The 23,277-nt window shown below is 28.7% G+C and overlaps 1 protein-coding gene across 1 annotated transcript in view; it reads left to right on the forward strand.

Annotated features, from left to right (window-relative positions):
• Nucleotides 1-18,455, forward strand: part of LOC100205843 (suppressor of SWI4 1 homolog) — a 49,134-nt gene extending 30,679 nt beyond the window's left edge. Inside the window, exons 8-15 of the mRNA XM_065791198.1 lie at nucleotides 92-199; nucleotides 764-884; nucleotides 1,403-1,481; nucleotides 3,773-3,827; nucleotides 13,612-13,686; nucleotides 13,863-13,933; nucleotides 14,063-14,137; nucleotides 18,179-18,455. Of these exons, the coding sequence (XP_065647270.1) occupies nucleotides 92-199; nucleotides 764-884; nucleotides 1,403-1,481; nucleotides 3,773-3,827; nucleotides 13,612-13,686; nucleotides 13,863-13,933; nucleotides 14,063-14,137; nucleotides 18,179-18,351 (757 nt within the window). The 3' untranslated portion in view covers nucleotides 18,352-18,455. The remainder of the gene's footprint in view (nucleotides 1-91; nucleotides 200-763; nucleotides 885-1,402; nucleotides 1,482-3,772; nucleotides 3,828-13,611; nucleotides 13,687-13,862; nucleotides 13,934-14,062; nucleotides 14,138-18,178) is intronic.
• The last annotated feature ends 4,822 nt before the right edge of the window (nucleotides 18,456-23,277 follow it).

The following is a 23,277-nucleotide window of genomic DNA, read 5'->3' on the forward strand; positions in this document are numbered from 1 at the left end:
ATATTATTAAAATTAATATTATTTCAATAACTATATATTGTTAAAAAGTAAAGCTTTTTTTAATACAAAACCAAGAATAAATTATTTTTAGTAACATCGAAGCAATTCCTGTTGGTATTAGTAAAGGTGTTATGAAGCTAATGAAAAATAAAATTCCAAATCTTAGTTCATTGAATGACATAAGTGATTTGGTTACTGGGTAAAAAAAAAATTTTTATGTTTAACTGATTTTTATTTATTTTCATTTTCTTTATTATTGTTACTATTTTATTATTAATTACAATGTTCAATGCAAATGCATTGCAGATACAAATATGCTAAAATGATGATGATAATCATGGATGTGATTACGATCATGATCATGATGGTGATCATAATGATGATCATCATTATCATGATGATAATCATAATGATAATGTAGTTATGTTGCCTTCACATTAGCCACCGTGAAGGTTGTGATATGGTTTAAAAAAAATTAATTTGGTTCTTTTATGATGTTATAAATAAATTAGAAAATGGCATTGAAAAATTGTTCAAGCCACACAAGTATGGAACCATAAACTTTAAAACAACATTTTAAATTTAGTCTGCATATGATTTAATTATAAAATTCAAAAAATTATTTTTAATAGTAGAATTATTTTTTTAAATATAAGTGGTCATCTTCTGAACAACTTTGATCTTGAAGGGAGGGTGTATCATATATGTATGAAAAAATTAAAATCTTTTTTTAATTTGCTATAGTTTTAATTTTTTTATTTAGAGCTGCGTATTTATCTGAAAGTGAAGGAGAAGAACCTACAGACTCTCATGTTACACTGCCTCAAAGATTACCTGGTAGAGGAAATACAAAATCAGGACAAAGTGCTGTCAAATTAACTGAGGTCATTAGTTTTTTTAAGAAAACTAAAAGGTTTTATTAAAAAGTGCTTTCATGAGAGTATGTAATAGTTATGCATTTTTTATCTCCGTAAACTATGTTTTAACGATGCTTTTGAGAGTGATTTTGATATTGGAATCTTATATCTGAAGTCCAGCACTGTTCTTTTCATTTGTATTCTTAGTTTGTATATTTTGCATCAGGCTTCTTCACCTTTAATAATGATGATTGCTTTTAATTGTGTACTATGATAAAACCTCTATCATTTGTCTCTTTTAAATAGAACTCACTTTAAATAACAATTTTGCAATAGTAAATTAACAAGTTTTATTTGGGAAATATTTATGCACCAAGACTAAAAGCATTTTTACCAGACTAATTTAATGTTGACCCATCATCTTCTGTGTAGAGATTTTAGTATTGCTATGATTTTTAGTTGAATTTCTATGGTTTTTAATGTTACTTTTCATGCGTTTAGCATGTTAAATGGTAATATTTATAGAGATATAAATTTACCTTTAGCTTGGTCCACGTTTAAAATTGGAACTATTAAAGATAGAAGAGGGAGTAAGCAGTGGAGAGGTGCTTTACCACAAATACAGTAATCTTTTTTATTTAAATTTTAGAATATTTATCAATAAAATTTTTTTTTTGAGATTAGCATTATATATTAGACATTTTTTGTTCAACATTTTTTCTTTATTGCTTCTTTTTTTAGTTAGGTTAAAGAGTAAAATTTTTAAGTATAAGCAAAAAGTATTTTGTTGTATTGTTAAATGTGTTATAATTTAAACTCAAGTGTTATCTTACGCATCCATAATGTATCTGTTATCTTAATTTATTAATTATTATCTTATATATCATTTGATTTACTTGTGTATCTGTTATGTTTTTTTTTTATTTTTCAATGTTTTTGTTTGTTTGTTTGTTTGTTTTCGATATATTGACGGCTGAGAACAAAGAGGCTCTATTTCCACATTTTATGTTTTTTGTTTATTATCAATAAATATTCATGGTGAAGTGTGTCTGCTAAATCTGGTCTCAAAAATGATTAATCTAATGATAAAATGATAATAAATTAATGATAAATCAGGAAATATTTAAATATTCAGTAGGACTTTTTGGCAGAAAGTCTTTAAATATTAAAATCTAAAATCTTTACTCAAAAACACAAAAAGTTGACAATATGTCCTGCTCTAGTAAAAGTTGGTTTTTGTCTCAAAATTTAAAACAATAGAAATTGTCAAAAACATAAATCAAATAAATTTTGAAATTTTACAGATATTGTATTTTTTTGTAGGGGTTAATGTTTTTGATGAGTTTCTTTTTCTGTTTGAACTTTTGCAACTAAAGGCTACTTTAGCTAGAACAGGTCACACTTCTTTAAAGCGCTGGATTACTAAGTTCAGAAAATTACTTTTTTAATTATTTTGTTGTTGTTGTTATACTCTTTCAACCCTAGAACTTTGAAACTTTGATGAACTATATAGTATCTGCGCAGTGAAACAAATGTTATGTATCTGTTATGTGACTAAACTTTAGTAATTTTTTGTAATTTGTGGCTTTTATATTCTTAAAATTGAGGGGAGTCTTAAGGTAAGTTGTTTTAATATTTTTTACGTATGACATACTTTTAAGAATACTGTGCTGACTTAAACCCACAGTAGTACATTTATTTTGTTGATTTTTATTTTGTTGCTAGTGTTAAAATTTGGTTATGTAGTGTCAGTTCTGACGTTTCTGTATATATTCTTTTTTAATTCATAAGTAAGTTTCATGTTAAGCAGTGTTATTTTTTGTATAATAATAAATATGTATTATAAATTTGTATAATAATAAATATATATTATTAATGAGCAGGTATGGGGCAGCAGTATGCCCTCTCTGCTGAATATTGGTGGAATGATGAGCTGATGTTCACTTGGAAGCATTAGTTGTATATTTAATACAATTAAGTCTGACTCTGAGGGAAAAGGTGTTCCTGTGTGTCATGATGGGTCTTAGCAAGAATAGTGTGGAGAGTTTTTTGGTCATTGTTAATTACGTCCAGCGTATGTGTAGAATGTTGTTGTTAATCCATTTTCTTGTGTGTTACTATAGGGAGAATATTGTTGTTAATGGGTTTTTTGATTTTGCTAACTTGTTCTTTCTTATTTTGTGTGTTGCTTTGGAGATGTTTCTGTTGATGTTTACATAACAAAGAATTTTAATTTTTAAAATTTTGAATATTTTTGTAAGTATTTCAAACATACTATGTTCAAATGGATTTTTTCAGACAGTTACTTATTCTTTTTGTAAAATAATTTTTATCCATTTATTTAACCATAAAATTGAAAAAAATCACAGATTTATTTATAATTTTCTCCTATAGTTAAAAACTAGTCATTGGAGTGACACCTTAATAAAATAAACAAAAAAAACAACAAAAAACAAGCAAACAGCAAAAAGTAATAAGATAGATAGTGACCAAAAAATATATATATATATTTAAAAGAAGAACAGTAACTATTAAAAAAGCCAGACTAGTAACACAAAAAAAGTAAAAAGTGTATGAGGTGACACAAAAGATATTGAATGAATAACACAACGTTTTATGAACAGAAAAATGATAGAAAATAACAAAGAAAACAAAAGGATATATTCAAATAATGAGACAAAAAAAATAAAATCACTTGAATAATTGCAACAAATGTAAAACACAACAATAATAAATAATTAACAACAGCACAACAAAAAAAATGCGCGACAATTTTTTACAAATACACATATGAACAGGTAAATATGTATGATGCACAAATCATAATAAAAAGTATAATTAATGTAAATTTTATGGTAATATTTTTATTTTTTAATTTTTAATGAGATTTTGAACTAAATGTGTTTTTAACATAGTTCAAAAGACTGAAGAAGAAATCAAGCAATTAAAAAAGAAAAAAGAAAAAGAAAGGTTTTTATACTTTATATTTTAAATACGAAATATTTTCATAGAAAATTTTTAATGCTTTGATACACTAATTATGACGCTTAATAAATGTAATCATGATTTTAATTACCCTTTTGCACCAAATGCTTATTTATAAATTTACTTTGTATTGCTTTTGATGCAACTGTTTGATCTGATACAGTGGTTTGACCTGATGCAATGGTTGTTTAAAAGGTTTTTTGGGTCCAAGGATTTCATTTTTGGCCTCCATTTAAAGTTTGGAGTGGTCATGAAAACCCCTAAAATAACCAGACTAGTGGTTATTTTAGGGGTTTTCATGGGTGGTCATAAGGTGTCTCAATTTTTTAAATTAGATGGGACATGTTTCAGGTCTAAACATAAGTAATTGCGAACAAAGATTTTATGAACTTAATTTCTTTGATATTATGAATATAAACATATAACATTCAATAAAATTTAACTTTATTATCATTTTCGCTTTCAAAACAAAGAGAAATTAAAAATCCTTTTTTCTCGTAAACAAACTAATTTCTCTTTTCTAAACTAAACTCTTCTTTTTACATAAATAAAAACTTTTTGCATACATAAATACAAATAATAATTATTCTCTTAAAATTATACTTAAAATTAACACAATACAACAATCCACAAAAACGTACATTTAAAAACTGCTTAAACATAACAAAAATAATTACTGATAAAAAAAATATCAAACTAAAATCACATAATTGTCATACAATGCTCCATAACTTTTCACAATGACATTAAAAGTGCTATTTAAAAAAATATTTTAACAAGATTTAAATTATTAAAAATCTAAAACCATTATTTATGCGTCTTCAGTTTTTTAAAGCAAATTCTACAATTGGATATCATTTATAATAAAAAGCCTAGCACCTACTACGCTCAGCTGAGCTCAGAAAATTTGATTGTAAGTTTTTATCTATATATAAGTGTAATTTAAAGTAGATCACATGTGCGGCCTAGTATTAGTAAACGACCATATTGATATTTGACTGGGGCTGGGGCCGGGTTTGATAAAATATGGCTGGGGCCAGGTTTGTGACTGGGGCTGCATAAACATTTATACATCTTAAAGTATATTTTTTAAATTAAAAATTCATGTTATATTTTGTATATTTATGCATATATAAACATCATAATGATCAACATGATCATCATAATCATCATTACCATCATCATCATCATCATTACGATCATCATAATCATTATCTTCTCTTTCCGCAAGTACTACACCATATAAATACTAAATTTTGTATAATCATGAAAGGATATTGTATGCCAGCATCTAAATAAATAGCAAAGATTTAAGGGTTCCACAAAGTATCTTGTGGTGCCCTTAAATCTTTGCTCCTGTATCGTTTCTTATCTCCAATATCAATCTTCATGAAAAGTTAACATCTAAAGTGACTCTATTTGTTGACGACTCAACTTTATACTCTTGTCTTGGCAAAAAATCTTCATTTTTTGATTGCTCAAAACAATCAGCTGATTTTTAATCTGATCACTCTTCTGTAACAGCCAAAGGTTTGCTGTGGCTTATGGATTTAAATACTGGACTTAAAATCTGCAATTTTTGTTAGACAACAAAACTTATTTACTGCAAAAAAATATTGCAATAATGTTGGTATTCCTATATTGATGAATAGCAACCCTCTTACTCTCAGACAAAGTAAATGTAATGTGGTTGTGGTGTAGTGGTAGAGCGCTTGCATCATAAGCAAGAGATACAGAGTTCGATCCTCACCATGTTCCTGGTAGTACCGCTCTCAACTTGTTTCTCTGCCCAGTGGCCTTGGTTGTCAAGGTTTGTGTTTCGAAGTTATGAAGTTGAGAGAGAGTTATAACCTAATTAAGTAGCCTCCTCGTCTGTAGTGGCGTTTTCAGCGTTGGGAAGGTGAATTAACATTAAAAAAAATAGTAATAAATTGGACCTGCTTTATCTGCCAAGCTTGAGCCACTCCTATTGTTGTAAGGTTGCATTTCTTTTTTTTTTCTACAAACACAATCACAATCAATGCTCAAACAAGCTATCATCTCTATGACGATAAACCAAAACTCATTCTTGCTTGTTTCTAATTCAACAAGTTGCATCCTTTTACTGTATCTGTCCCTTCATGCTGTAAAAACTTTTATTAATCCAGTTTTTTTTCTTGCACATCAAAAAAACCTTATAACTATTAGCCATCTTTATGTTTTTTGTTTATATACAACCTACAACTTTTCAAGTCTTCAGTCAGCCATTTCCTAGTACTTTTACTTATTCTCTATTTTAAAGTAACTCATAACTTAATAGTGGTTGCTTGCAATTTTGTTGAGAGTAAATTGGAGTTTGAAAATATATAAATATATGCCAGTTTTTAATAAATAGTAAATGTAAGTATAAGGTTATAATATATAAAGTATTATAAATTTTTTTCTAGCCCCGACTATCAACCTCTGCTAAATCTTATAATTTAGCCAGGGCGCAGTGGTCCAGTACCATGTCATAAATACGAAAACATAGTTTGTTTCTTAATAAAAACAATTTAAAAATTGAATTATATATCGTATGTGAAAACCAGATTTAAATTTTGAAGGTCCGTTATTTAAAAAAAAGTTTGTCTAAGGAGGGTTTGAAGTTCAAAAATCGACACAAAATTACACTTTTTCGGGCAAAAATCAGTCTGCAAGCTTTTATACATTCTAACTCCTACCAATGTCACAGATATACCAATTTTTTTAAATATTCTTATAAAATATGGAGGATCAACATAAAATAATTTAAAATATAAAATTTCATAAAAAAGACACAATTTACCGCATGTTTAACACTTTTTTCTATTAAATTGTTTGAAAATAAAACTTTGAACAATCAGGAAAATTTTCGCCCAGGTTTGCCCAGCTTGAAATTTTTTGCGTTTAAAAAAATGATGTATATAGAAAATTTCTGAAAAAGTTTTGGTTGCTTTTGTTTGCTTTTGTGTCTATAGGGTCAGTTCAAACATGACATACTAAAACTAAAATACGGTTCCCCCTCATAATCCCGATGTTTTTTAACAAGTTTCAACCGCGAATATGAATAGCGGAATATTCTAGAATAAAAGCGGAAAAGACGATTAAACGATTTAAATCAAAATAAAAAATATTCACAAATATTTACAGTAATTGTTTAGTACACTAAATACCTTACACCACTTTAGTGGTTAAATCAAATTTAAATATGAAGAACAACGACATTTTTGATTACTTAATTAAAGGAAAATCTGATAATAAATATGAAAGTTTAATTAGTAAGAAAGCGAAAACTGAAATTTGTATATTGATGTCTCAATGTTATCCGAACTACAATCAAATGAGTCTAACCGAAAAATTTATGAAAAATTTTAAAAAGAAATGGAATGAGACAGGTAGACAAAAAGGGAGGTTTATAAATCGTTACGAGAAATGGTTAAATATGGAATTTATTGTAAATGAACTTCAACAGCAAATTTGAATAAACCATTTACAACGAGGTGCACCATCAAAATCATTTGAAGATCTCTCAACAAGGTCTAAGAAAAGAAGATCTTCAGAGATTACTGAAAAATTAGGAGTTACTACTGAAAGCCTGTTTCATGCCCTTATTCTTAATCTAAATAAAGAAGAATGAAATAAAGACGCCAAAGTTTTAAAACATATGATGGAAAGTAAAGTTGATGGATCCTGCAATGTATCATGCTCTAAAGTCTACTCAGCTGAAGAAGCTTTAGCTCTAACGTTAGACTGTAGTATAAGTAGGGCAGACTATCAAACTATCCGTCAAGGGGCCTTAGATAAAGGTTGCATGTTATACCCTACCTACAACTTTATTGTGAAATCTAAAAGTGATTGTATTCCAGATTCTGGAATTGTTACCACAAACTACAGTGCTTCTGTAAATCTTCAAGGAATAATGGATCACACTACAAACAGGATTTGGAAAGTTATTGATAAATCAAAACTACCTGAGCCTTGCAATACTCATATTCTTATAAAGAAAGTCGGATTCGATGGTTCAACTGGACAGTCTGTTTATAAACAGAGAACTGAAGATGAAGAGGACAGATTGTCAGTCTCAGTTGAAGAATCTTTGTTTCTTTCATGTACAGTACCTGTGCAACTTAAAGTACAGGAAACTAATGTTATTCTTTGGACTAACCCCAAAACATCCTCAACCCAATATTGTCGCCCTGTTCGAATGCAATACATTAAAGAAAATCAGCAAATTGTTAAAGCAGAATATGATTTTTTTATGTCAACTGAACTCAAAACAACAATCATAGACTTATTTCAAGTCAAGCACAAGTTAGAATGTACTATGATTGATGGAAAAGTTTCCACTCTTCTTTCTCCATTAACTGATTCTTATCAAGTTTGCAATATATGTGGATTAAATCCAAAAAAAATGAATGACTTTGTAATTGCTTATAATAGACAACCTAATCAGATGTCTTTGGACCTGGGAATCCACACTCTCCATCTCTGGATTTTTTGAATGTTACATATTGAACAGAGAAGAAGACTAGAGGGTACAATGATTGTGGATTTTTTCATGCAAACACTCCTGAAAAGAAAAATATAGTTGCAAGTCAAAAATTTTTGAGAACATTTTACAAGAAAGATTTCGAGAAAACTTACAAATAAAGATGTAATGAGAAGATTGCTCTGCTGATCAGACCCCTTTATCACTTCTATGAGGCGAAGTTCTGAATCAAAAAAGGAACTTGAACTTCCAGCAGAATGTTTAGACCTTCTTTTGTAACTTTCTAAATAATATTAAATTCTTTATATCAAACTAATTGAATTATTGATAGTATGTGTCCTAAATGTATTTACTTTATTTTAAGAAATCTATAAAGCTGCATTTTTAAAATAGCGCCTTTTTTCTAGTAGTATGTACACATGTTTACATATGTTTCATTGATGTTTTTTAGAAACTCAAGCCCTTTATAATTATATATTTTTAAATTGCTCAGTTTATTAAAAAAAAATTTAATATAGAAATATTTAAGAAAAATTATTTTTATTTATAATCTTGGTGTAAAACCAATATTACGTGTTCTTTTTAAGTTGTTGTATGTTCTTTCTGTACTACCATATGCACAGATTATTCATGTCTAGGTATTTACAAAATATGTGTACTTGATGATTTTGTTCATTAATTGAACAGGAAGTCAAACTATTATAATACTTCATTTTGTTAGTGTTATGGAAATAAATTTTAACATCTAGATATAAGTACAAATGCAAAAGGCATGTTGCATGTTATGTCATGTGTCCTTGATGTGTATGTATTTTAGAGTTTATTTATTCTATACACTAATATTCGTAAATGTACCATAAATCTTGGAAATTATTTTAATTCTTTATATATTGTTGTTGTGCTTACTTTTTGTCCTTGGCACCTGTCCTTGGTGTGCTACTCTGCATGTTTTTATAGTCCACTAAGATGTCATAAATGTGAAGTTAGTCCTCTAGAAAATATTTAGTTAAAATGTATTCATAATTCTGTTAAAATAAGTTAAATGCAAGTTTTATTATGCTATGTGTTCTTGGTGTTCTGCACATGTATGATACTTATTCAATCGAAAAAAAATGTATCAAACACTCTTGTGACTATTTATAGTCAATAGAAAGTTGAAAATTAATATGAAATACGTGTCACATGTTTATTATTTGTTTTGCGATTTGTCCTTGGTTTTGTGTTATTGGCATGTCCTTCAGAGGTATATAAAGCAATATTACAATAAAGGTATTGTTGGCCAGAGTATAATGAACATTCACTCAAAAATTTAGCTTATTATCTTCAAAATTGGTGAAGATAATAAGTATTCATATTTCTTCTTATTTCAATATATGATGTCAATGGACTAATATAAACCGTTAAGAAATTAAATTGTTGTAAAATTGCTGGCCTCATATTTTATTTTTATATGATTTTTTACATTTTCACCAATATTTGAAAGGTAAAATATTGCAATTTTTCTGATAAATTAACTAAGCTCAAAAGTCACAGTATGGAAAAATTATGTCAGTTTTAGAGTGCTAAGGGTCTCTAGATTATATACTGTAGGTTACAAGTCTTTTTGTATTATATTCTTCAAAGTTTTAATTTTCTCAAAAACATAACTAAACATTTTTGTCACTGGGTTCCAATTAGTTAAAAAGCTGTTGTGTAATTCCTATATATACAGTGGAGAAAATAGAATTAGCCTCATCATGTACTGTTCCAATATTTTGTAAATCTCTTAGCAAATTTGTGCGGTGCATCTTTTGTATCCACACTTATATAATTATTGTTACAAGCAACAACTTTTTAGATTATAATATAGCATAATTAAATTGTGGTACATTTGATTAAACCATAAAATGTATAATACTTAATATTTGCGGTAGCAAATAGAATTAGCCTTATCAATAATTATTTTCAGTTTACTTGCATATTTTGATCTGGTGATACGCATTTTTAACTTAATTTTTTATTATTATTTGTAAGTTAAACATAGACTTTGAAACATGGCTCATAAAGTTTTTAAAATTTGATTTTTGATACCTGAATTTGAAATAGGATGTGGTAAGCGTTTAATGAATGAAGTATTAGCAGTAATCAAAGCATGTAAAGATACAGACTTATTGGGAAATTACAAAGAAAATTAAAAGATCTACAAAAATGGTTAATAATTACTTCAAGATTGCTGTTAATTATGGAGCTTATAAGGAAAGTGGTGGCAAATGTAAAATTGATAATCGTACTAAACAAGTTATTGTATGTCGTGCTGCTGCTCAGCACATGACTACATCTCAAATTTGTGTTGAATTACAATTACTTGTACCTGTTCAACGTGTGAGACAAATCTTACATGAAGATCCAAACACAGTTCGGAAAAGCGTAAACCAAGACCAAAACTTACTGTTTGTCATAAAGAAGTTAGATTACAATTTACAAAAGAACACATGTCTTCGCAAGAAGAGTGGCATTAAGTTCTCTTTAGTGATAAAAAAGTTCAATCTAGATGGTCCTGATGGCTATCAATATTACTGGGATGATCTTCGAAATGAAAAAGAAACTCGAATGAGTTGTAACTTTGGTGGTGGAACTGTTATGGTTTGGAGGGCTTTTTCCTTTGCCCAATTCACATAATTCCAATATTCACATAATGGAATGGCCCGCATGCAGTCCAGGCCTTAACCCAATTGAAAATCTATGGGAATACTTTCTAGAAAGGTTTATAAAAATGGTAAGCAATATGAATCCGCATTAGAGCTGAAAACTCGTATCAGAGAAGCTTGGAATGAAATATCTATAGAAACTATCCAAAATTTTGTGACTAGCATGTCAAGTCGCATATTTGAAGTCATTAAAAATTCAGGAATTCAATACTAAATATTAAACAAGCGTAAAACAAAATATTTTTTTGTGTTTTCTTGTATATAATGTTAATCAGGCTAATTCTGTTTTCTCCACAAATTGAATACTTTTAGTTTTTTTTCCATTTGTAATTATTTAAACATACCAATTTATAATTTTTTTAATTGTAATAGAAGATAATAAGAAATAAAATAGATTAAATGATTGTTTCACTGCTATTTTTGTTAAATTAAAATGAAAAATAAAGGTGAGGCTAATTTTATTTTCTCCACAAGTTGAATACTTTTAATTTTTTTTCCACTTGTAATTAATTAAACATACCAATTTATAAACTTTTTAATTGTAGTAGAAGATAATAAGAAATAAATATATTTAATAATTGTTTCATTGCCATTTTTTGTTAAAATAGATATAAAAATAAAGGTGACTCTAAATCTATTTTCTCCGCTGTATATATGCGTATATATATATATATATATATATATATATATATATATATATATATATATATATATATATATTCATATATATATACATATATATATATATATATATATATATATATATATATATATATATATATATATATATATATATTCATATATATATATACATATATATATATATATATATATATATATATATATATATATATATATATATATATATATATATATATATATATATATTTATATATATATATATTTATATATACATATTTTTAAGTCCTTAAGGCAAGGGTTAACAGATCAAGTAAGTGTTACCTGTAGGTAACCTCTACTGACACAGACTTGGATTTTAGAGCCTTTTAAAGTAAAAAAGGGTTTTACCAATGACTTTCAGCTTAATTGTATTTTATGCCATATAATTGTAATATAATCCTTTCTCAAGATGAAAAGCACCCAACAGATTTTATGCTATAATAAAAAAGAATAAACTATATATTATAAAGCTATATTTATCTGAAAGTCAAAATATATTAAAATACTATAATACTATTGGGATGGCTGATTACATTTTTTTTGGGTTGGCTAAATAAAAATTTTATGGGATGGCTAAATCAATTATTTTTAAGATGGCTAAATAAAATATTTTTGGGTTGGTAAAAAAAATTTTTGGGATGGCTAAATAAAAAATTTTGGGATAGTTAAATTAAAAATTTTAGGGATAGTTAAATAAAATTTTTTTAACTAAATAAAGAATTTTGTTTTGAACCTTATATTGTGTATCATTAATTTCTAATTAAATACGCAAAGCACCAAGTATTTTAAGCAACATTATTTGCCAAATGATATAATTTGATTTGGAATCACACTGTTGGAACCACCTTGCATAATAATTGTAACAACGTAAGTACTTTGAATTTATTTGAAACCTAATTAAATCAGCAGATACTATGAAGAAATTTGTGATTTGAGATTGGTTCACTAAAGATGTTATTAGGAATTACGTGTGAAGCTTTTTTGAAAAGAACTACTGCTAAATTAGTTTCTTCATAAATCGTTTTAAATATATACTTAACAGAATTGTTTAAATGGAGTGAAAAAAATAGCCATTGCAATAGTCTTATTAAGTTCGGCTTTTATTATTTTATCAGCTATCCAAAATTACCTGTGTTTATTACAGTTGTATCACATAAGAATGCATTTAAAAATTACTGCTATAAGTTTTAAATGTTAAATAGAATATTTCATTTGTTTTGTTGCAAGAAGATTGTTTGTGACTGGCGTCGATGATTAATGCAATTTGCAATAGCACACCTCTATATTTTATTTATTTACTTAAACTGTTATCTATGAAAAGGTTGATAAAAGAAGCAAAATTACTCGTCAACTTGTAAAAAACAAGAAAAAAAGCAAGATGATATTGAAGATAAGTTCTTTTTACAACTACTTTATAAAGCCTCCACATGCTGTGTAGATAAAGACAGTAAAAAATTTTTTGACAATAAAAAATTTGTAATATAAGTAAATGATTTGTTGTTAAATAAAGTTTTTTTATATTTTGTATAAAAAGTCTTTTTTACTCAATTCACCTTTCCCACATCAAGTTCAATCATAAATTATTATGTGCCCTAATCTACTCTAACCCTTTGATCAACCTTTATTAAATTGCATCTTAGCTCGAGAGACATTATCTGAAAATAATAGTTATGCAAGTATTGAAAACCTAACATAAACTTTTAATGTTGTTTTTCAATAGTCAAAGGTCTAACCAACTATTTGTAATAAAAAAATAAAGTAAGACATAAAAAGCTAAAATGTGAAACATCAAAGAAAATGAGAGCCAACGTGCCCTTATTTATAATCCTCGCATAGCTTATCAAAAATATTTTAAAAAGTATGGTTATGACTCGCCCACTCAAACATGCTTTTATTATATTACACTTTTTTTTAGGTCATTGAAACAGATGCGTAAGAAACAACAAGAAGCCAATGTTATTAAAAAAGAAAAAGAAAAAGAAGAGAACAAGTAAGTTATGTTAACTTACTTGTTTGTTAATAGCAATTTACTTTTTGCGCGACTGTTGTTAATAATATTTCAATTATCATTCATCAAAGTAATTGCGATTACTGTCTTAATTTATTTCAAATGGATTTTTTTAATTTTAATAACTTTCTTAATTTATGCAATTGATAAATCTTTAGATCCCGTAGTTTAGTTGGTATGAAACGAAAGGCAGAGGATGCTGAGAATAATGAACTTAGTAATGAGGAAGGTAGATATATACGTATTCACAGTTTTTGAAATTCATTTTGTTAAACTTTAATACACGCTAAATTTTTTTAATAATATTTTTGTTTAATAAATTTTTAATTTGTTATTTTTGTTTAATAATTTTTTGTAGATCCTAAAGTATCTGATAGTGAAGATGATGATGTTGAATACTTTAAAAAAGAAGTTGGTGAAGAACCAGAACAAGGTTTTTTTTTTGACTTTTTGAAAACTTTCAGTCTGGACTGTTTAACTTTAAAAAATTTTGTAACTAAATAAAAAAAGGCCAACATAAAAATGTTCATGTATGTCTTTTACACGGTCGTTTAGAAGAGGCAAGTTATTATACACAAGCGCAGTAAACATATAAGAAAATAAAATTTTTAAAAATGGCTACAGCTCATAGAAACAAACTTTTTTAGTTTGATGACTGTTTATATATATAAAATTCCATATAAATCACCACTTTTAACTCTTTATGGCTGAAAATATAATAGGGTTATCTTGGTTGCATAAGAAAATAACTCAAATAAGATAAAAAATATATTTAAAAGTTTAAAGTTGTGCCTTTCTAAGAAATTTAATATTCCAAGCTGAGCGTGATTTGTTTATACTTTTGAAAACACATAATCTAATTATCTGAGCGAAGAAGTTTATTTATCTTTTCAAAAAACTTAGATAACTTTTATCTGTATTTAATACCTGTTACAGATCTTGGCACTCAATTTTTTTTCACTAGTTTTTTTTTTATATACACATATTTTTGATATCATATGTAATGATTATATATGATGAATATATGAGATTATAATAATCTTATATATTCATGTATGTACTCATGTATGTATGTATGTATGTATGTATGTATGTAAGTATGTATTTATGTATGTAGGTATGTATATATATATGTACGTATGCATGTAAATATGTATTTATGTATATATATATATATATATATATATATATATATATATATATATATATATATATATATATATATATATATATATATATTTACTCTAAAGTTTACTTTTTTTCCATGTAAAACAAATAGTTCTAATCTCAACCTTTTTTCAAGATAAAACAATTACAAGATTGTACACAAATTGCTACAGCTTTACTTCATGTTACATATAAAGTAAGTCTCATCAAAATGTTCAAAAAAACATTCAAAATAAACAATGCTAATATTGGTCTATGTTGCAATATCAAGATTTGTTTTAAAATTCTTAAGCATAACTTGTGCCCATTTTGCTTATAGAAAAAAATCTAGAATTCTTACTCAAATAAAGATGTTGTTCTTTTACTTCCTTATAACCTATCAAATTGTCAGTTTTCTAAACTTCTTTATATTGAAAAAATACCAGAGTTAACAAAATAAAGATTTTGTTCAATGGTGAAGAGACATTTCAAAATAGTTACATTAAACTGTTTTGAAATCATACATCAAAAATCTAATTCGTCGCGGAATTTCATGTTACATAATAATATTATGTCAAAAAAACATAAATTTTATTAAGAATTAGATTTTAGATTTATGATTGAAGATTTCAAATCGCTTATTCTCAAAATGTTGAAAAGTGCACATACTTTGTTCTGGCTCCAAGCCCTCGATATGCTACAAACATGGCTCTTAAGTATCTAATATTTGGATGCGTGTATTTGGAAAAATATATAAGAAAATAAACTACTAATTGAAGGGTGGGGCATATATATAATATATAAAGACTTAGAGGCCCTACCTTCAAATGATGAACTTTTTAAGATTTTAGTGCTTTAATGACAGGTTATTTTCAAAAAGAAGGGGCTGGGGCACGCTACTGTTCATATACAACATTTTGAATGTTGTATATGAACAGTCAATATCTAATTTGTGTGTGTAAGAAAAAGACAACAACAATTGAAATAACAGGGGTAATATGTATGTATCACCCATAACTCAAAAATTATTTTATACCAAATATGTTTTATTATGTTTGTGGCTATGAAAATTGCCATTTTTAATGTCTTTCTTGAGGAGACATTTTTTGTTCCATATATTTTATGATTATGTAAAATCAGGTCAATAGAAATATTTTAATTGACAAATTGACACTTCTTTCTCAACAGAATAAAATATTAGATATTCAAATAAAATATGCACAGATTCGCTTTTATTGCTACCATGTTGGTTACACAAACAACACTCTTTCAGTATTTAGAATATCCAGTATTAACCTTTTGTCTCTGCTTGAAATGAATTTAGCAGCCTTGATTATAGACTGAAGATTGCATCGTTGGATGTACCAGACATAACTTTTATGTCTTTTGATAAAAACATTTCTGACTTTTATAGTTGTATCTGATACTCGGTTACTGCTTACATAAGCTTTTGGAGTAAGTAAAAACAAAACTGGTTAAAAAAAAGATCCATGATAACACTTATTTAATTTATAGTTACAATAAATTTAAAAGTTAAAATTAAAAAACATTATTACTCAAGATCCTCCACTTTTTAACTCAACTACTCGTCCACCATCTTTAACTATCTTTTGCTTAAGAGCATAGAGGGCAGTATCTTCAATTATTCTTGGAATGCCATTATCCACTGTGAAAATGAAAATTGCAGAATCTCTTATTAAATAAGTATGATGTTGTTGATGTTGACGATGATACTGAAGCCAATAAAGATGATGACGATGAAGCCAAATTAGAAGCAAATGAAGATATTGTTGGCGATAACAATAGGGCTGTTTGTGATATTGATTTATCAATATAGATACTCTCTAAAGATTTGTATGTAAACCATATTTTTTCATTACATTGAACTTTTTTTTATATTTACACTCAACAGTTAACATATTTAAAAAAGTGTTTGTTTTGTTCACCAAATTTTTAGGTTATATAAGCTCTTTACATTTTGGACATAAAGTTTCATTGAGTTTGTTTACCTTTAAATTTTCAAATAGGCAGAAAAAACAAAATAAGAGTTCGCAATTTTTAAGAGTTACTAATTGTTTCGGTATTTTACCACAAATTACACTGACAAGTTTGTAAATGAGGATTAAATTCATTTTTTAATTCTTCAATATCTGTTTCTGAGTGGTGTGCTGTCACAATGCTTTTTTTAAAGTACGCAATCATTGAAAATTACTAGACTTTTTCACCAATACCAGGACAATCAATAGGCTTTTTATTTTGTTCAAGTTATTTTTCAAAATTTAAACTTTTACTGAGTTTTTATACCTGCTGACAACAATAGCATTCATCATAACAAGGTTTCGAAATCATACTTAAATAAAGTGTTGTCGGTGTCAGTCTTTTGATGATATTGTTTATGGTATTATAACATAGCAAAATTTATTCGGGTGAACATTTTCTATCTCATCTGACAGCATGACATGGAACACTTTTTCATTTTTGATTTGTTAATTTGTTCCAACAGCGTAATTCGTTTTCTGAACCAAATATCTATAAACCCCACAAAGAATATTTAAATTCTTGTTATGGATCTCCACTTAATAAAAAGGAAAGTTTTTAGGTAAGTGTACTGAATAACCAACAAGCTTTTACTTTATCTATTAAATACTGTTTATCTTCATTAACTAAATTAAAATAATTAATAACAAACTGCGTACAAAATTAAAGATGCTATTTAAAATTAAAATAAAAAAAACTTAGTTAACTTTTTTACATCTACACGTTGTTTATTTTACATAAAGACATTACATAGATCATTAACTAAAATGGCGTCACTTTATGGTAATGGTGAGATGTGATTTTTGAACAAGAAAAAAAATTGAGGGCTAAGATCAGTTAAAAGTAATAAAAAGATAAAAGATAAACAAAACTATAAAAAGTTTTAAATTTTATCGCTTGAAAAAAAAGTAAAAAGCAAATCTATAAACAAATCAAAGTGAGAATTTTTTTTAAGTAAATCTGCATCACTCATAAAATTATTCTATTTATTTTACTTACTTTATAACTAAATTAATTTACTAAAACACTACTGATAGCCTAAAAACTGTTTATCTATGAGTATTAAAAAATTGGTCGTCAACTAAAAATTACCTTTGTAGCGAAGGACCTAAGCCATTTTGAAAGTCCAAAAATTTTTATAGTCAAACTGCGCTTACGTACAATAACTTGTCGTTTATTAGGTGAGTACGAACGACCGTGTTTATGTGCAATCGAAATCAATTCCCTAAACCTTGAAATTAAATTTTATTTTTGTTTTTGTCAATTGAAAATCTTAATTATAATGCTTTAGATTTGTTAAAGAATAAACCGAAAAAACGGAAAATAACTAATTTTTCATCAAAGGAAGATCACCATCAAGAAAAAAAACGTGTTCAAAGCTTCAAAAGTAAAAAAAAAAATGTCATCTCGGGTAAAAAAGTAAAAAATCATCAGACAAATAAGAAAAAGCAGGTGAAGAACTGAAGTTGTGTAAATAGACTATTTTAAAGCAAAATAAATAATTGATTGGTATATTTGTGTACAAAACTCTTTATTTATTTTATTTTAAAAATAATTAGTTATTGCAATCGTATTTCGTATTAGTAATGATTCAAATTAGTATAGGGCAAACTGACCGCGTATTTGGCTAGTTCTGGCCTACTTCTGTAATCTTTTCTTTCACTTGTGTTCTCCAGAACTTTTCATAAAGTAACTAGTCCACAAATTTGATTTTTATTTGTTACGTCATCAATATATTCTCGTAGTGCTGTGTATGCAAATAACGGTCTTCTTTTGAGGCGCGAGTGATTAGTTCAAGTCTTTCTTGGGGAGATTTTTTTTTTGTTGTAAATTTTAATGTTTTATTTCTAGGAGGTCATTATTTGTACGTTTATATAAATAATATTCTCATTACAGTATTGTTTAAATTAAAGTAAACTCCCGGTTATTCGAACCTCCAAGAGGAACAAGAGTTTACGTCGAATAACTGAAAATCTTTAAAATGCAGGGTGTCTGCCAGATCAGGGAAAAATCAGGGAATTTAGATGTTTTCAAAAGAATCAGGGGAAATTAGGTCAAATTTTAGAAAAATCAGGGTTTTTATTCCTTATCTTATTTTAGAAGCTCTTTAATTATGAGTCTTTCATTTTTTTTAGCACTCAGTTTAACTCTAAGAAAAGCAGTTTTTTTTTTTTTTAAGCTTTATTAGTAGCTAGCTTTTAGTAACTAACTAATAGCTAACTATTTGATGTTGTCAGTTGTTTTTTACTTTCTTTAGACTAGAACAAGTTTAAGTAAATTAAATAACGAATTCAACATATTTTGATGATCAGTGGTTACGTATACTAGAGTATAAAGCTTGGTTAATGTGTGGGGATACAAATACCTCAGCAAAATATAGAGGTTGTCCACATCCAAGAAATATAATTGAACTGTCTAGTATGGGCCAGCGGGTGTTAAAAAGTCATTCAACAGGAAAGAAGCATTGTGAACGTTTATCTCTTCACATATAAACGACACGTATACCATTTATCAATGTGTTAAAAAATATACATGTTGTAACAACCATTTAGTCAATTTATATATAATAGAATATTATATTGCGAATTTATTATTTTGTAAAAACCTTCTTTTTTTAAAAAAACATCTTCGCTTCCAACAAGGCTGCAAGCAACCACTAATTGGAGTTGGAAGTTACTGGAAGAGAAAAGATGAAGGTTGTAGAGTAAGATAACGATTGACAGACGACTTAAAGGATTGCAAAATATATGAATCAGGAAAGCAAGATGAAGGAAGCGAATTCAAAAGGACTGATGTTCGAGGAAAAAAACTAGACGATTAAGAGTTTCTGGAGCACTTAGGTATAATAACAGAAAAAGGATGAGACTTAATTGGATGACGAGTAACACGAGAATGAATTTTAGTAGATGGCACAAGAGATGCTTGCTCTTTAGAGCAGTGCCCATTATAGTATTTGTAGAAAAGAGAAAGAAAAGTAACATTACGACGATGTGGTAATGATTGGAGGTTGGCTGCAAGAACGGGTCAAACTATGTTTACAACGCGTTTTTGCAACTTGTCCAAAAAAGAAAGGGCGCCACTAGAAGATCCGCCCCAGATATGGCAACAGTACTCCATTTAAGGACGGATTTGAGATTTATAAAGATAGAGAATAGAATCTGGAGAAAGAAAGTGTCAAGCTCAATAAAGAGATTGACACTTTCTTTCTCCAACAACCTTACAACAACCTTAGCAGATGCTAATTTTGCAACTGATTTGATATATGGTTTCCAAGAAAGATCCGAAGTAAGAGTTAATTCTAGAAGATGAAGAGTGGACTCATCGAGCACATTACTGTTCATAAATATAAAAAGATCTAACTTGTTGTGATAACAATTGGCTGGAAAAAATTGAGTTTTATCTGTATTGAAGTTCACCAGCCACTGTGAGCCCCATGCTGCAGCGGAAGTGAGATCCTTTTCAAGGTCAAATGTCCCCTCCAAGCAATCAGAAAGTGTTGGTTTCTTATCACGACAAGAATAAATGATAGTATCGTCAGCAAACAATGCCACCTTATGTCAGAATATCTGGAAGATCGTTCATGTAAATTAAAAAGAGTATAGGGCCAATGATAGGAACCCCTGAAGTTACAGAAAAAGAAGAAGAGTGCTGTCCATCGAGGACAACTTTTATACTACGATTGGAAAGAAAGGATTCAATAATCTTAAAGATGTTACCAGATACACCGTAAGAAGAAAGCTTATGGAAAAGACCAGCATGCTAAGCTTTATCAAAAGCTTTAGAAATGTCAATAGCATAGCCTTAACCTATCCACTTTTATCTAATGCACAATAAAAGCTATTAGTTATTACTGTTAGCAAATCAGCTGTAGAACAAGAAGATCGAAATCCATATTGATGATTAGAAAGTAAGTTATTAGATTTAAGATAAGAGAATAAGTGTTTGTTAATTAAAGATTCAAAAACCTTGCTTATGATAGGAAGAAGACTAATGGGACGGTAGTTAGACGAATCGGATCCTCTCCAGAATTTTTGAAAATAAAGATATCTGATGCTGCTTTCATGCAGGCTGAACAAGACTCTGATAAGCACTTGTTGAATAGTTTTAAAAAGTATAGACGACAGCTCCGGAGAAAACTTCTGCTAGACTATAACTGGTATGTTGCCGGGCCACATGCTATAAAAGAGTCTAAGCAGGAAATCACTTTAGATACAGAAGCTGGAGTAATACGAATATCAAGCAATGGATCAACCTGTTTGACGGCTATATCAGATATAACGCAACTAGTGGAATCAAAAGATGATAGTGATGAGAAGTTCTTAACAAACAATTCAGCTTTGTCTTTAGGTGAGATGACAAAATTTGAACCATACAAGAGAGGTGGAATTACAAATTTGTTCTTATTATTGATACTATTAAAGATTCTCCAGAAGTCACGAGAGCCTAATTTTTGTGATGAAATACAAGATTTCATGACCTGAGAATAGCGGGCTTTAGCGTTAGACAAAATCTCCCCCCAATGGCCTCTAGCAATAACAAACAGGTATCTGTTTTCTGGAGAACTGTTTTGCTGATAGATATGGAAGTAATGGCTTCGATTGGCAATTGTAGCAGTACAATGTGAGGAAAACCATGGAGAAGAGTGAGGCTTGACCTGTAATCGTCGAGAAGGAATAAAAGACTCCATGCCAGCCTGAATCCATGAAATTATGTAAGAAGCACATTTGTTAACAGAAAGACGAAAGATTTCTACCCAAGGGCCGTTACAAAGAAAATCACAGAAAGAGTCCCAGTCAGCCTTAAGGTAGTTGTAAGAGGTACGATGATAGGGAAATTCAGACAATGAAGAAGAATGAGATATTAGTTTTAGAGGGATCAAACTATGATTAGAAATGTGGATTTTTTGTGACAATTTTATTTCAGATAATAGTTCTAAATTGAGTTGAAAAGCAACAAAAATGTGATGACAGTTGTGATACTGTGCTCAGTTTCTCCACATTTACCTAAGGGTAAATATGGAGAAACTGAGCACTGACTAGGATCAGAAACAAGACATAAGTCAAGTAAAGAAGGTAAATGATTCGGGTTGTCTGGAAAGCGAGTTGGAAAGTTGACTATTTGAGTTAGGGATTGAGAAAAGTAAAAGTTGTGGGCTTTAATGCCTGCAAAGTCACTGACACTAGAGCTAAGCCATTCAGTGTGATGAGCATTAAAGTCACCGAAAACAACAATATTGGCTAATGGATAAGAGAGAGGGCTTTTTCATGATCAGATGTGAACAAAAATAACATCAAAAAGAGTGCAGTCTTGAGATGAAGGAGAGCGATATAGAACAAAGAGAAAGGCGATAGAGTGAAGTGGTGCTTAATGAAAGCACATAAAAGAATAGTCTGTGGATTCAAACCTAGTTTCCCGACAAATGGGTGAGTTATTACGAATGTAAATGCCCAGACCAAGCATGTGACTATTGGAGTCTTTACAAATTAAAAGAAGATAACCATCAACACTAAGATCACAAGATGAGACAGCTGAACTCAAATTAGTCTCACAAAGAGCAAGAAGGTCTGGTGAACTTTGCAAGAGATAAGACTCAACAGAAGAAAAGTTACTTTGAAGGCCACGAATATTAGTGAATGATAGGTTTAGAAAACTTTGTGATGACGATGGCTTTTTGTGTTTTATAGATTTTGGTATTTTAGTCATTTTTAAATTTGTTAAAGAACTTGACTCAAAGCATAGCTAGTGCTCAGTACACTGTTTAATAGCCCAATCAATTGCCTTATTACTATTAATTAACCCTAAGCCGTAACAAAGGGCTTCATATTTGGCCTCGGCAATGCACACCAAAAGTATAAACAGCGACACCATCCATGTGCAACATGGCACTGTTTATACTTTGATATTTTTCAGCTGTTGATGGAATCAGCCTGAGAGCTACCAAGAGTTCGGGAAACCTACTAGCCGGCCTCAGAACCATAAAACTAATTTTTAGAGCTGTACCCTCATTAGGAGATAATAGAATGAGTTGCATAGTCATAAAAACAGAGACACATGCAAAACCCATGCATTGAGTCTAGAAAATCCAGCATTTAACATCCTAAACTGAAAACAATGTATTAAAAATACATCTGGGCCGGTCAATAGATTAAGTCGGGTTGCGAGGCTGGTCAACCGATAGAATCTGTTTACCCCTTAACTCTTTGCTTGGGAGGCCTTCTTCAAGACAGTAGCCGGATGCATTTAACATCTGCCCAAGAGGAGTATTTATATCGAGACACCATTTCTAGCTTTTACTCAACCAAGAGTCCCAAGACAGGGGGAGTTTTAAGTCGGAGTTGGCATCTCCTAGCCTTTGCCTAAAGAGACGTATCCTACAAGGCAGCAGGACAT

The sequence above is a fragment of the Hydra vulgaris genome, chromosome 02 (genome assembly GCF_038396675.1).
Source record: "Hydra vulgaris chromosome 02, alternate assembly HydraT2T_AEP".
NCBI lineage: Eukaryota > Metazoa > Cnidaria > Hydrozoa > Anthoathecata > Hydridae > Hydra > Hydra vulgaris.